This window comes from Podarcis bocagei (genome assembly GCF_964188305.1).
Source record: "Podarcis bocagei genome assembly, chromosome: 11".
Classification (NCBI taxonomy): Eukaryota; Metazoa; Chordata; class Lepidosauria; order Squamata; family Lacertidae; genus Podarcis; species Podarcis bocagei.
The window spans coordinates 36,610,239-36,625,240 of record NC_138136.1 but is presented as its reverse complement, the minus strand read 5'-3'; the positions used below and the strand labels follow the sequence as shown (position 1 = coordinate 36,625,240).

General features: G+C 44.4%; 1 protein-coding gene across 3 annotated transcripts in view; it reads right to left on the bottom strand.

Moving 5' to 3' along the window:
- The window catches only part of PDE8B (phosphodiesterase 8B), a 51,673-nt gene extending 39,242 nt beyond the window's left edge, over positions 1 to 12,431 (bottom strand). The window contains exons 1-2 of one of the 3 annotated variants that reach the window (XM_081212740.1): positions 12,169 to 12,431; positions 17 to 76 (exon numbers count right to left, since the gene is read on the bottom strand). In XM_081212740.1, the coding sequence (XP_081068866.1) occupies positions 17 to 43 (27 nt within the window). In that variant the 5' untranslated portion in view covers positions 44 to 76; positions 12,169 to 12,431. Of the gene's footprint in view, positions 1 to 16; positions 77 to 11,398; positions 11,889 to 12,168 lie in introns of those variants that run through there. The other 2 variants (XM_081212738.1, XM_081212739.1) reach the window with 2 other exon arrangements.
- Positions 12,432 to 15,002: the final 2,571 nt, after the last annotated feature.

Here is a 15,002-nt window from a genome sequence, read left to right as displayed (position 1 = left end):
TGAAAAAATGTCCTACCTGAATAGGATCTTGTGTCAGCCTCATGGGCCCAATTTCTGTCTCGGTTGCTGAAGCCTGCTAAATGAAAACAGTGTTTAAGATTTCTGCCCCTGTGTCAGACCATGTTAACAGCATTTATCTGAACATATTACACAAAAATAAAAAGCGAACATAATTGATACAAAACAAACATTAACTTGACAAGTTTTACACGAGGGCTTAGTTCACACATGGCCTGGTTATGTATGTGGCAGGGTAACAGAATGACCCTTGGGATTCTGCACATTTATCCCACAGCATCCATGTGCAGACACCAATGCTTATTACAGTGGTGGAGCAGGAATTCAAGCTCAAAGTTCACAGCAAAGGACTGTAAACCAGTCCCCAATGTCAGTCTGAACAAGGCTACAAAGGCATAAGATCCCAACAAATGACTAACTTTTAATGCCCTAGCAAGCTGCGTCTTCTTGAAATGCCTAAATTTCCAATCTACAGTAGTTTCATTATGACCCTAAATGCCTTTTAGAATGAATTAATATTTAAATATTAATTGTCTTGTACTAGCATTGTCTTGTACGTAAGGAGTAAGTCCAATTGACATCAGTGAGACTTATTTCCTAAGAAAAATGCGTAAGATTGAGTTGTGTATAATGTATATTAATTCCAAGCTGGGATGTATTTCTGTTCCAACCCATGTTCTTCCCATACACCACTGTTTCTCTTCTGATGCAGGTTGGTGTCCAATAAAAACCACACTATTTCTCTCACTGTCCACTGTGGTGGAATTTTATTTAATTAAGTACATTATCCACACTATTCATTTCTATGCAAAAATAATTCATTTCAGTGCAAAGAAAACACAATACAAATAGGGGGGAAAGTAATCAACAACATATCATTGGTAGGCTGAAAACAGCAGCAGCAAATACTGATTCTATTCTCTGTTTTGATTTCTGCTCTCGATATAGGGCAAATAAGCAAACAGCAATTTCTTACCTTCATAGGATCTCCTTTGGAAAATGAATTTAATCTTGTAGCTTTCGGTGGACTGCACCTGTGTCTATATACCAGTAGTTTATTATTTTTAGTATGCATACCTGAGCCACTACTGCAATGTGGTTCAGGATGGCCTACGTAGTGAACGATGGTTGTGAAAATGATGGTTACATTCACCTTCAGTGAATGGAAGGTAATATTAATTTTTTTTGTGAAAGTTACGAATGTGGGTATCTGTGAGAGTCAATCTTCTCCAGCTTTTGCTCAGTCAGAGATGCCCACTACTTCAGTTTCCAAAGGGGGAAGTAAAGTGCTTCATAGTCCTAGCATAATATATCCTTCCCGAAACAGCTCTCAAGCAAATCTAGTATGAATACTCAATATTTGACTCATAATCTGACCCCTAATCTGCCTTTAGCTCTGCTCTCTGAGTGGAATCCAGATGCAAGTTACATTCTTTATTTGTTCTAATATTAATGATATCCTCCTTAATTAGCTCAACTCTGGCTCTCAAAGTGAGTTACAGAAAAAACACAATACTGTTGCACCCCACCCCAGTCATGGAGCACTGTGAGATTCCAGGCGATTACCCAGGGTTCGTGTTTCCTTTAGGGAAAGAGGCACAGCAGAGACTGTGGTGTCTTTATGAAATATGGTTCATTTACACAACCTGAACCTACTATGAAGGGGTTCACAGCATTAACACCCCAAAGGGTCTTGCTTCTCCCATAGTCACAGCCTTGGATCGAACAAAAACCAAACATTGCTTTCCCTCTCTTTCTCCAGCTTGCTGCTTTCCTTCCTAGGTCCCATCACTGCTACCTCTGCTCCAAACTCTGGCTTTATCTCCTGAGGGAGAGGGGCCTGCCCATGTGCTGCCTTGCATCCAGCACCTTAATCCCCTTTAATGGCTCATCACCCAAGCTATCACCTCACCAGGAGGCTAGCCTGGCTTTTCTGAGAATTATGAGCCTTGATTACATTCTAACACTTGCTGGATCCAGGGATTAGAGGAGTTCTGGCACCCAGTTTACCACCCCAAACTCATAAAAATACAGCTAATTTCCATGGGAATTAGGTGCACTTCACTGATACGGTCCACAGTACCCAGCAAAGTATTTACAATCGCTACAGTTTGCTCGAACAGTACTTCAAAGGGCTGTGGCTGTACAACACACAGCAATAATACAAAATTATCACACTGCGAAATTTCTGTTGACTTTTGCCCAGCCTTTTAAATTAATATTACTGTGAGATAAACTGCACCAAGCTTTTCTCACAATGGCAGACTTTACTTACCTGCTGCTTCCTGAGTGGAACACAGAAAGCTGCCTCATGCAAAGTCAAATGAATGGTCCTTCTAACTCAGAAATGCCTACACTAACTGGCAGCAGCTCGTCAGGGGTCTCCCCCAGCACTAGTTGGAGGTGTCAAAGATTCAGCCTGGGACTTTTTACATGCAAAGTACGGTATGTGCTCTATCATTGAGTTACAGTCATTGTGTTGGCCATTCTGAAAGCTTCCCTTACTTCTCTGTTTGGTTCTTCCCAGTCTTTTCTCTTTGAAATCTGTAGACGTGATTTGAGCACTTAAAGACTTTGGCTTGCTGTGATCACACACACAGTTCCATCATAATATATGCCTGGGAATCTGCCTATGCATAGGGCAAGAGGAAGGAAGGAGGCCGTATCTGGGTTTGGCCCTGGAAGATTACACCAGGGGCCTTCCTGCTGCCTGCTCTTGTGGCTGTGTGGTTAAGAGTGTTTTGCTCTGTGGAGTGGAGGGGCTGGGTTCCCTACATTTCCCCATCTGATGTCATTTCCCTTTGCATTAGTGTTCCTTCCTCTGAGAGCCAGTGTGGTGTAGTGGTTAAGAGTGATAGACTCGTAATCTGGTGAACCGGGTTCACGTCTCCGCTCCTCCACATGCAGCTGCTGGGAGACCTTGGGCTAGTCACACTTCTTTGAAGTCTCTCAGCCCTACTCACCTCATTGGGTGTTTGTTATGGGGGAGGAAGGGAAAGGAGAATGTTTGCAGCTTTGAGACTCCTTCGGGTAGTGATAAAGCAGGATATCAAATCCAAACTCCTCCTCTTCTTCTTCTTCTTCTTCTTCTTCTTCTTCTTCTTCTTCTTCGGCAGCACTTAAATGTCCAGATGAGCTCTAATCAGTGCTGGAGCACCATCCCTGCTGACTTACTGGCTGGAAGAGTCCAGTCTATGTGTGCCTGGACCGGGCTTTCCTTCTGGCACTAGCCTTCAGACGTTCCTCTGCACCTTTCAGTTCCTCATGCTCCTCTCCACCTTTTGCTGTGACTCAGCTCTATTTCATTTGTAGCCACAGCTGTGTGGCAAGTCCCAGGACAGCTCAATGGACTGGCTCCCATGTTGATTCAGCAATGTGTGAAGGAGGCTCAGATGACTGTGTTACCTCTTGCCGCCTGGCAGCTCACACTGGCGTGGGAAGCAACAAAACGATTAGGGCAACTTCTAATCTAATCCTTATCTCCACTTAAAATGACCAGGAGTCTTGACAGTCACTGCCAGTCAGAGTAGGAAATACTAGCCTACATGGACAAAATGTTACTTGCAGGATTGCCTGACCTCATATGTCCCCAGTGAACCACTTTGAACTGCAGAACTGGCACTGTTACAGGTACCACATGATATTCACTGCACCTGTAAGAAATTGATATTTTCGTGCGGCAGTATCCACACTTTGGAACTCCTTGCCAATAGACATCAGGCAGGCACCTTTGCTGTACTCTTTTTGGCACTTTTGTTTAGGCAAGCCTATCCAGATATGTAGAACGTTATACATGTTCTAGTTACAGGTAGGTAGCCGTGTTGGTCTGCCGTAGTCGAAACAAAATAAAAAAATTCCTTCCAGTAGCACCTTAGAGACCAACTAAGTTTATTATTGGTATGAGCTTTTGTGTGCATGCACACTTCTTCAGATACCATATACATGTTTTAATCACTCTTTAGCTTAGTGCTGCTTTCAATTATCTTTCGAATGTTTTTAAATACCTGTTTCAACTGCATTTTCTTAATAAATGTAATGGTGGGTTGTTGTTGTTGTTTTGGTAAAACATTTAAAGGTTTGCATCACATGGCAGGATGGAGTCTCAAACAAAGATGTGTTTTCCCAATCCCACATTCCCAGCATGTTTGCACTCCCTGTCTCAGGGATGTCTGTGCTGGCTTCGTCATGTCCACAAAATGGAGGGATGGCAGGATCCCCAAGGATGTGCTGTAGGGGGAACTGCCTTCAGGCACCAGGCCAATGGCAGACCAACTCAGCATTACAAAGATATGACAAGACACGAAGGCTGGAAACATCAACCCCACCATCTGGGGACCCCCTGCAGACGACCTCAGTGCCTGGAGACAAACAGCCAGATCATGTATCCACATCAGTGACCAGAGGAGAAATGACCAAGGGGAGGAGCACAGAGAAAATAAATGGTGCATCTGCAGCAGCACAACCGGACGCCCTCATCTGCCCCAGCTGCAACAAAACATGTCTCTCCTGTATCCGTCTCTACAGACACAGCAGGCACTGTAACTCTGCAACTGTAACTCTCCCCCAAAGACACACTCCTTCATTGTGTCACGAGACAGACAGATGCCAACAACTTATAGGTTTTATTACAATCAAGTAGAACATAAATTTTGTGAAATAAAATAAGCTTCTACACATAACTAACATCAAACCAGGCCGTGGAGATTTTACTAAGCCAGTTCTGCTTCTTTAAAAAGTGGAAGAGAGAAGCAAGCCCCTGCACCTATCCCCACTATTTTATGAATATTTTATTCTCCAATTTTTCTTTCTTTTTATTCCATGGTGTGCTCATCCTCCCCTCTGCTCAAGGATGCATCAACCCACCCACCCACATTTTAAAACCCTGTCTAAAATGAAAAGGAATTTAGAGCAGGCAAGGAACATTGACACTAAATTGCTAGCAATTTAAGGCAAAACCCTAAAATAGCAAGCTAATATCTGTAAGACAGCTTTAATGGAATTGATGTGCTCATTTTCTACATCTGGCATGAAATGACAGAAGAAAGAGCACAGAGCCTTGCATTAAGGGCTAATTATTAAACAGGAGGTAAAACTTACTAGAAGTGCATTATCATAATAGTGTCTCGACATCTTGCAGTGAAAAAGTGCTCATGTGACTGAGATTTATTTTTCTAGCATAGGAACAGGCAAAAATTCTGGACAGAATCTGACTACTACCTTGGCTGAAACAAGAGGCCATTATATATATTTTTAAAAACTACTTTCTCCACAGAGAGAGATTTAATCCATTAATAATTACTCATCAAATCTAAATGCATAAGAGCCCAAATCTGATCACTGTCCATAACTGAGAATGAATCTAAATAAAATGAAGGGGGGAAACAAAAAAAGCAAATTTCACATTTGTCCTTATCATGCTCATCATCTTAATCTTAAAATTTAATTTAGGAACAACCCCACCAAATGTGTTCCTAAGTTCCTTTTTCTTTTTGCATTGCATTCTTTCCAATAATTGCTTTGAGCTATATTTGTATTTTTTAAAAAATCAATCAAACCCCAAGGCATATGGTATCATCTACTAGTTTATATTATAGGGCAAATTATACATCTTTATCTTCATAACAACTCTCTGAGCTGGTAGGGTGACACAGGTTAGGAGTCCATGACAGCCTCCAATGTTTTCCAGTAGGCTTCATAGTTGAATTGGAAATTGATCTGTGATTTCTCAAGTCAAAGTCCAACACCCTAGCCACACTGTGGGTTGCTTTACTTTAAATTTACAACTACTCTGAAAATAGATGAGACTAAGAGAGTACAGTTGGCCCAAGTTCACCTGATCAATTTGCATTATCAGTGTATCTTTCTAAAGCTATCAGCCTATAGATACTATTTTATATGGTTAATTTAACAAAAGTCACACATTAATCTTAGGGATTATCCACACCTCCATTTGCCCCGCCACTTTCTCCCGGGGAAGCCCAGTCTTTAGTGCTGGATCAGAACAAATGGCAATCAGCTTTTCCACAGATTGGCATTTGTTCCGACTTGGCACTAGAGGGGTTTTCTGCAGGAAAGTGTTGGGGCAAAGGCAAAACCACTCGGACCCATGCCTAGAAAGCGCGGGTCAAGCAGAAAGCTGCCTGGACCCATGCTTTCTAGGCATAGGACAAAAAGCATTGTGGACAAGTCCTTAGTCTTAAAATTCTAAGATATTCTGCTACTCTGCGTTGCTTATCTCACTGTGACAGCAGAAGACTCAAGCCAATGCCAGTGGTACCATGAGCCCACTGCCTTCACCCCAGCTCCATTCTAACATCTGAAGAGTTCAGCCAATCGCGAGCAGCACCCACTACCTATGTGTTGCGTGAACAAGCAAGGGTGGAATACAATTAGCCAGCAGGAAGAGAAAACACATTTCTCAAGGGTTGGACTAGATAATGCTCAGGAATCCCTTCCAACTCTACAGTTGTATAATTCTGTTTCTTGATTCATTTTATACCTTCTCTTTGATGAAATCCTTGCCTGGGTAGAATTCCTACTGAAAGAATATTTGTCTTTTCTATTCCTGTTAATTTTTAATTGCTTTATCAAAGCTCACTGCAGCACAGACCATGTGCTATTTGTTTTTAAAGACCTTTTATAATTGGATGTGCCACACAGAGCCAGTTTTCAGGAAGCCAAGAAATATTTCCTAATAATAATAATAAAACTTTCATAGTGCTTATTGGCTGGCTAGTTTGTGCCCTTACAACGCAATTTGTTTTCATGCATATGGAAATCCTATAGTACTTTCATTGGACTGATGCAGTAACTGGTAGTATTTATATATGCTACTATTTCCTATAATTTTTTTTTATTGTATGCATTGTGCCAGGAAACTACAAAATGGACTGATATTTAAGGAATGAGATATTGATAACTATTTCTGCAGTACGAATGCACTCATTAGCTAAACAATGCTCAGAACTAAAATAACTATTTGAAGTACAACCTGTTAATAATGTACCAAACTTCACATTTTTCAACACTCACCCTTGCACTGGGTTTCTGTGCCCTAAAATGTTGCCTTACACACTACATGACCTTGCATTCTGCAGTGTACTGAGCCAAAGCTTCAAGTTGCTAAAGAATTTATTAATTATTTTCAGCTGTCTCTTGAAAATAGGTTTCTGGTCCTCACCATCATTAAGAAAAGCTAGACTTGATATATTTTTAGATTTCCAAAATCTGGAATATAAACCAGCATTATGAAGCATTTAAGGTAGCCTTCTTAATTCAAAAATCTCTCAGTTCTGTGCTGCCCCTGTTGTAGCACAGCATGGCAAATAGGTGTTGTTATTGATTCCTTCTAGCTCTTCCTATGTTATAATACTGCATGGTGAATTTTCAGACATTATTATAAAAGAAGAGAGAGGTGAACACATCTTTCTACTTCTCAAGAATACTAAAAAAGTTATAACAGAGTTATATAACTGGTTCATAATGATGATAACTGCTGCCAGCACCTCATCATTTAACTAGCACCCCTATTTATAGAAATCCTACACAAAGCCTTCTAAGCTATCTGCAAAGCAAATTGGCATAATTAAGAACTTACTTTCACTTCTGAGTTCAAAACCCATTCAACATACCTGCTTTAATCTGCCCTGACTATAAAAGACGGGGCTGTAATTAAACTTTAGCTGAACAGGAAAAACAAATCACCATAATGTATATACTGTATGCTGCTAAGGTTGCTGACACACCACTGTGATTTATAAGATTGTACCCGAATGGGACTATTTGTCCAGGTAGTTATGATTTACTTGCAGCATGAGAGCCAGATGGCATTGCAGCTGTAAGCCTGCCTATCCCACCGAAGGATAAACCACCCAGTGAAATTCCTGGCAGAGTGGCACATTTTCTCTCTACATGAATTGGAGGTAAGAGGAGAATGGTGTCACTGAAGACTCTTCCTGTTCTTTACCATTCCTTTTAAATGTGGTGCTAAGACAAGGGTGGTGCTGTGGGTTAAACCACTGTGCCGCTTTGGCTTGCCAATCGAAAGGTCGCCGGTTAAAATCCCCGTGACAGGGTGAGCTCCCGTTGTTCGGTCCCAGCTCCTGCCAACCTAGTAGTTCAAAAGCACATCAAAGTGCAAGTAGATAAACAGGTACAGCTCTGGCGGGAAGGTAAACGACATTTCCATGCACTGCTCTGGTTTTGCCTGAAGTGGCTTAGTCATGCTGGCCACATGACCCAGAAAAACTGTGGACAAACGTCGGCTCCTTCGGCCTTTAAAGCGAGATGAGCGCCGCAACCCCAGTGTCATTTGCGACTGGACTTAATTGTCAGGGGTCCCTTTACCTTTAAGCAATTTACAAACTCCTTCCCTCAATAGTTTGCAGAAAGTGGTAGCAACAAATGCAGATTACAATGTCCAGCCAAGGCCAAACTGGTTGCAAGTTGACAGCATGAGTTTTTCATGTGTTTATGTTTATATCTATCTGTTTTCATATTTACAAAATGTGATCCAGATTAAGTCACTGGCCAGTTGCATCCCCAACTACAAAGGTTTCCTGCCAGCATGCTCTGTGCGACCGGAGTACTGGACAGCCCTTTGCACTCATTTACCTACACAGTAGGGGAAACGCCATGTCTCCAAATACATATAGAGACCCAAGTGTGTACAGTATGTTAGGACACAATATCAGATAACAGAATATTCCCATTTAATCTGAAGGCATTCTGAATGTGTTATTTTCATGAGTCCAGAACAGGGTTGGGGAATATGCAGCACTTCAAGATGTTGTTGGAATATCCCATCATCCCTGACTATTGGCCATGCTTGCTGGGGCTGATGTGAGCTGGAGTCCAATAACATCTGGGCTAGTAGAGGTCCCCCATCCCTTTTCTAGCTGTCATAGCCAGATCTTTAACTCGCTCTTTGCCAAGCATAATCTTACATTGACTGTATGCAGCCAGGGTGGGGACCCGTGGTCTTCCAGATGTTATTGGCAATGGTCTTCCAGCCAGCATTGGAAATAGTCCAGAATGATGGGAACACCTGCAGTGCAATAGGTTTACCATCTGTTATACTGCTGTTAATTCTGAGGTCTTAATTCACAGGTACAAGGAATGGTATTTCAGACTATATTGTGGTTCCACTGAGAAAGCTGAACAGTGTCACTGTTTGAACAGTATGTAATTCCCCACCCTAAGCTAATGACTGTAGCTTTATCTATCCTACAACCCTGTTCTTGGTCCTTTCCTCATTCTGTTTCTCTAGTCCTTCCTCCAGACCTCAGTACTATCTTCTACACACTGGCCCAGTTTGTGCCCTTAGCGTGGATGAGCAAACATGCAGGTGCCTGGAGACTGCACACCTCCTCTGGTCGTGCTGCTGCTGCTGCACTATTGAAAGCTAAGCCATGATTTGGCTTAGTATTATGTCTGACTAAGCCCCAGGTTTTGACTGCAGCTATGATCTTTTGTCCAGGAACCCATGTTTGCTCACTCATGCATATTCATGGTTTAATGTAACATTGCATGTGAACCAGGACACTGTCTAGTTGGTGCTGATCTTTCATTTTGGCCATTAGTCTCTACCTCTTTCCTATCCTTTTTTTCTCTTCTAATTCTGACATCTGTTTTTAAATGTTGATGTTAGCCTTGATTTCATGAATCTGAGATACTGTAGCTAGAAACTCAATATCCCTTACCCATTGTGACTGGTTCCTGCCTTATTTATTCCTCACCATTGTATCCCATCTTTCCTGCAAAGAGTTCAGGGTAACATGCATTTATCCCATTTTATCTGCAGAATTCTATGTAGTACATTGGGGTGAGAGATGATAACTAGCTTCAAGTTTGCCTACTGGACTTCACTGCAAACACAAATATGATTCTGGTCTCCCTTTTATAAGTTGAATGCCCCAATCATTACACCACCCTGGCTGTGTATATGTTTGATCTTGCTAAATTCTATGGGCTCCCAGTCCCAGGAACTCAGAATACTTCTGGCTGCTAACAGCCTAGTCACCCATTACTGTAAACAAAAATCAATCAGGTTCCCAGAAACAGTCTAAGTTTTACATATTGTTTATCCAGAATATTAAAAAGCTGTGGGGTGGGGTAGGTAGACACACACACAGTATCCCCCACCCTTCATCTCCCACTCCTATTACAAAGTCTTGCAGCATCTTACCCTAAAGGCTAACATTTATTACGGCATAAGCATTTATAACCTATAGTCCACTCCATCAGTTGTAGTTCATGAATATGGCATAATAAATCTGTTGATCATTTAAGGTCCCACGGCTTGTTTTTACTGCAACAGACAAATTAACATGGCTACCATTCTGGAAACTGTCACATTTAAATTAATTCATGCTTTTTGTCCTTTTGGGATACATCTTTGCATTAACCCATTTTTCTGTTGCCACATCTTAGAATACTATATTTGAATAAATGCAGGCACACTTTTCATGAGTAAGGCAAATGGCCTGACAAAAGCTAAATGCACAGAAGCCTTAGGGATGTGCTATAACTTTGACCCTGAGCTTCAGCATTGTAGCTGCTTGCCAATACTGTACGTGAGTGTGGTCACCTATGTGCATGTACCAGAACTTGGCCAGAATGGGAGGGACCTGTAGCAGGAGTGAGTCACTGGGGTGCCATGGCAACAGCTCCTTTCAGCTGCATCCCATGTGCATCCGCAGCAGCATCTCTGCCCAGCACAAGCGGCAGCTTTTCAGCACCATGCTCCCTTCTCTTCCGTTCAGAGCAGGAGAGGCTTTTTGCCACTGCCAGTGAAAACAGCACCATGTAGGAGACAAAAACATAGAGCGCACTTGCTGCTGCCATTTCCTATCCCCTCCTCTCTTTGTGGCTCTTGCTGCTCATCTCCTGGGAAACAAGTAAAGAGACACCCATCTAAAAGTCCCTTTTTGGGGGGCAGTCACCCACCCCAAGTTGCCCTTTAGGAGTCAGGCAGTCGGGCAGAAAGGGAGTAAGGTGGTAAACTTGGCACAGGCTAAAGTTTCAAAAGCACAAACTCACACCCCAGTGGGACACCTCCCATAGCCCAAGGCCCTCCTTGGGTGGCCACCTCAAATTAATAGCCACTGAGGGTGTCCCACGGGGGAAAGATTTGCCAGTCAAAAGTTTCTGCCTTCCAGTGCATAGGCCCCACTGGGGTGGATTTTAAATATGACTATATTCGTCCAAGCCTGCTTAGGGTAGTTCCTTCAAGCGGTCGCCTTGACACCTGGTGAGGCAACGGGACACACACACACACCCTTTTCTTCACCTTATGCCCCCCCCCTGAGTCTCCCACCTTCTCGCCCCCCAAGGCTGTCCTGCGCGGTGCTGGCACCAACCCGCCCCTCGCCTCCTTTACCTTGACGTCGGTCTGGCTGGTCTGAGTCTCCGCCTCGACGCCACAGCAGTGGTGCACCCCGCTCCTGCCTTCTCGGCCGGCGGGCTTCCTGCGCCTGTGGGCCGGGCAGTTTGGCGGCGGCGGCGGCGGCGGCTGCCGGCTCTGGTAGGCGAGGACCGACGGGATGGAGTCGGCCGCGTCGGTCTTAACAAAGAGGCCGTGCAAGGTGGCGGCGGTGCCCTGCGAGATGGTGGTGGTCTGGTGCGGGGAGTTGGACTCGTCCGAGTCCCGGCAGTAAATCACGCCGCTCTGCGAGACGTGGATGCTGGGAGCGCAGCCCATCCCTCCGCTGCCGCCTCGCCGCCCCTGGCGCCAAGCAAGCCGGCGGGGCCCGCGAAGCTCCCCGGGAGGAGCTGTCGAAAGAGGCCCCCTCAGAGCTCCCAGCGCTGCTCAGCCCAGCCTAGGGAGCCGCCGCCGCCGCCGGCCTGGTGCTGCTGAACATCGCCTCGCCTCTCACTCGCCTCAGGGCGCCAAGCGGTGTTTGCTTCGCGGTCTCTCTACGGCGCCCCATCGGCTCCCCGCGACGCTGCTGCCTGCTTGGCGAGGCGGGAGCCGGCGGCCGCAGAGGGGCAGCTGGAGCCCGCCGCTGCGCTCCATCAGGGCATCCTTTCATACCCCGCTCCGGGAGGCGGGAGAGGAACCCGGAAGGCTGCCCTCCTGGGGGAACTTTGCGCGCTGCTGCCCGGAGCAGAGCCTGCCTACAGCTGCGCCGTCGCTGCCGCCTCGCTCACCTTTCGCGGCTGCCGCAATCCCGGCTGCTCCGGTCTCCAGTGGCAGCCTCATCTCTCCTCGCCCTCATCTCTATCTCTCTCTCTGTACCCGCACGCAGACCTGCGCGCCTACGTCTGAAGTCTGGCCACAGGCAGAGCGCCGGGCTGTTTGGCTCTGGCAACCTGTTGTTGTTTTTGGACTCCAGCTCCCATCATCCCTGACCATTGGCCGTGCTGGCTGGGGCTGATGGGAATTGGAGTCCCACCTTCATCCGGAGGGCCACAATTTGCCCCAGCTCAATGGGTCGGCAAAAGGAAATGACGAGCTGGTAAACAAGGCTGTGTGAGGAGCGCTGCTGCTTCACTTTCTCCATAGGAATGAATGGGAACCATTTTCTTATGGTAGGCGAAAACACTAAGGTGCAATCCAGGGAATGGAATTTCTCTGGATACTATTGACCCCTTAGACATTCATTTAGGTAATATGAATGCCCATGGGGTAGAGTGGCATAGTGGTTCTGTCTGGGCAGGGTGCATTTGCAGTATTATAATGCGAAGAGTGCCCCCACACCTATAGCTGTACATGCAAAGGGGAGGCTCTCTCTGTGCAGGGTTCCTGATCATGAAGACAGTGAATCATGAACACAGTAATGATCATGAACACAGTGATTGAGCATAGTTCTTCTGATCTATGGGTGTTGTTGTTGTTGTTTAGTCGTTTAGTTGTGTCCGACTCTTCGTGACCCCATGGACACCAGGCACTCCTGTCTTCCACTGCCTCCCGCAGTTTGGTCAGACTCATGTTTGTAGCTTCGAGAACACTGTCCAACCATCTCGTCCTCTGTCGTCCCCTTCTCCTTGTGCCCTCCATCTTTCCCAACATCAGGGTCTTTTCCAGGGAGTCTTCTCTTCTCATGAGGTGGCCAAAGTATTGGAGCCTCAGCTTCAGGATCTGTCCTTCCAGTGAGCACTCACGGCTGATTTCCTTAAGAATGGATAGGTTTGATCTTCTTGTAGTCCATGGGACTCTCAAGAGTCTCCTCCAGCACCATAATTCAAAAGCATCAATTCTTCGGTGATCAGCCTTCTTTATGGTCCAGCTCTCACTTTCATACATCACTACTGGGAAAACCATAGCTTTTACTATACAGACCTTTGTTGGCAAGGTGATGTCTCTGCTTTTTAAGATGCTGTCTAGGTTTGTCATTGCTTTTCTCCCAAGAAGCAGGCGTCTTTTAATTTCGTGGCTGCTGTCACCATCTGCAGTGATCATGGAGCCCAAGAAAGTAAAATCTCTCACTGCCTCCATTTCTTCCCCTTCTATTTGCCAGGAGATGATGGGACCAGTGGCCATGATCTTGGTTTTTTTGGTGTTGAGCTTCAGACCATATTTTGCACTCTCCTCTTTCACCCTCATTAAAAGGTTCTTTAATTCCTCCTCACTTTCTGCCATCAAGGTTGTGTCATCTGCATATCTGAGGTTGTTGATATTTCTTCCGGCAATCTTAATTCCGGAATTAAGGTCTACGGGTATAGGGCAGTATACAAATTAAATAAATTATTATTATTCCTCCTGATGGAATGCCTATCTGAAGAAGGCTGATGGTGGGGTGGGGGAAAGCTGCCTCATCCCCACCTTTTGCATAGCTATCCATGTTTGGGTCAGTAGAAAGAAAAGTTGATCCTTCTACATAGCAGGATTCGAGATCTCAGGTAAACAAATGTGCTGAATTTGCTCCATACCACTAAATTTAGAGAGGCAATGCTGGGACAAATAATCTACAGGAGACCACATAGTGGGTGTGATGTTCATCTGGATGCATGCACACCCAGTGATTCCTGTGAGTGCGATGGCATAAAAGGATGCAAATCTGGCAACAACGTTTTCTGGTGCCCTTTTTCATGGTTCCTTTCACTTAGCTCTGCATAAGAGGCACATCTTAGTTCTTACTTTTACACACATTTTAAAAGCACTTAGATAAAAGTGCTACAAAAGTACATTGTGTTCCTAATAAATGATTTAAGAAGATTCCAGACATACAATACAAATCTAATAATGATGGTATGTCAACAGCTATTCCGAGAAAGGGGTAGGTGTCATAATTTCCAGAAAAGTAGTCATATTCGGCTGTTGTAGCAGAAGCAACAAAGAACCTTGTAGAAGCTTAAAAGCCAAGGTATAAGTTTTCATAGACCACAGTCCACTTCATCAGATGTATAAACTGGAATCTTGAATTGTGTCTGTATGCTTGCTAATTCAGGATTATGTTTTATGCATCTGATGAAGACCACGAGCCACAAAAGCTTATGCTGTGTTAGGCTTTCAGGTGCCACAAGAATTTATGTTGAATGCGCTATATTGGATAACAAATTGAAGATGACACAAACAAGTATCAACCATATTACACCCTATGACTGGCAGGGGAGACCTTGTCAGTAGTGCTACTGCTGGGGGCTGCCTGATGACAGGGTCTTTTCAGTGGTGGTTCTCTATTTGTGGAATGCTGTCCCTGGTGAGGTGTGTCTGTCTCCAATATTGCTAACTTTCAGGACAATTTTTAAAATGTTTCTGTTTACCCAGGCGTTTGATGGCTAAAATATACTGTTTGTGACACCCAGAATCACTGGTTGACATGTTTTTATAACTGTATTTAAAATGCTTTTTTATTGTTGATGTGTTTGCCATGCTGTATTCCTTTGAGAAGAAGAGGGGAATATAAACTGAATAAACAAACAAACAAAGTGAAATGTCTCAAAACTCCTGTTGTGGTATAGCAGTCCTCTGCTATCGTCTTCCAAGTCTTGGGAAATAACTGTAGCAATCTTATGAACACAGACTAAGATGGGAGATGGAG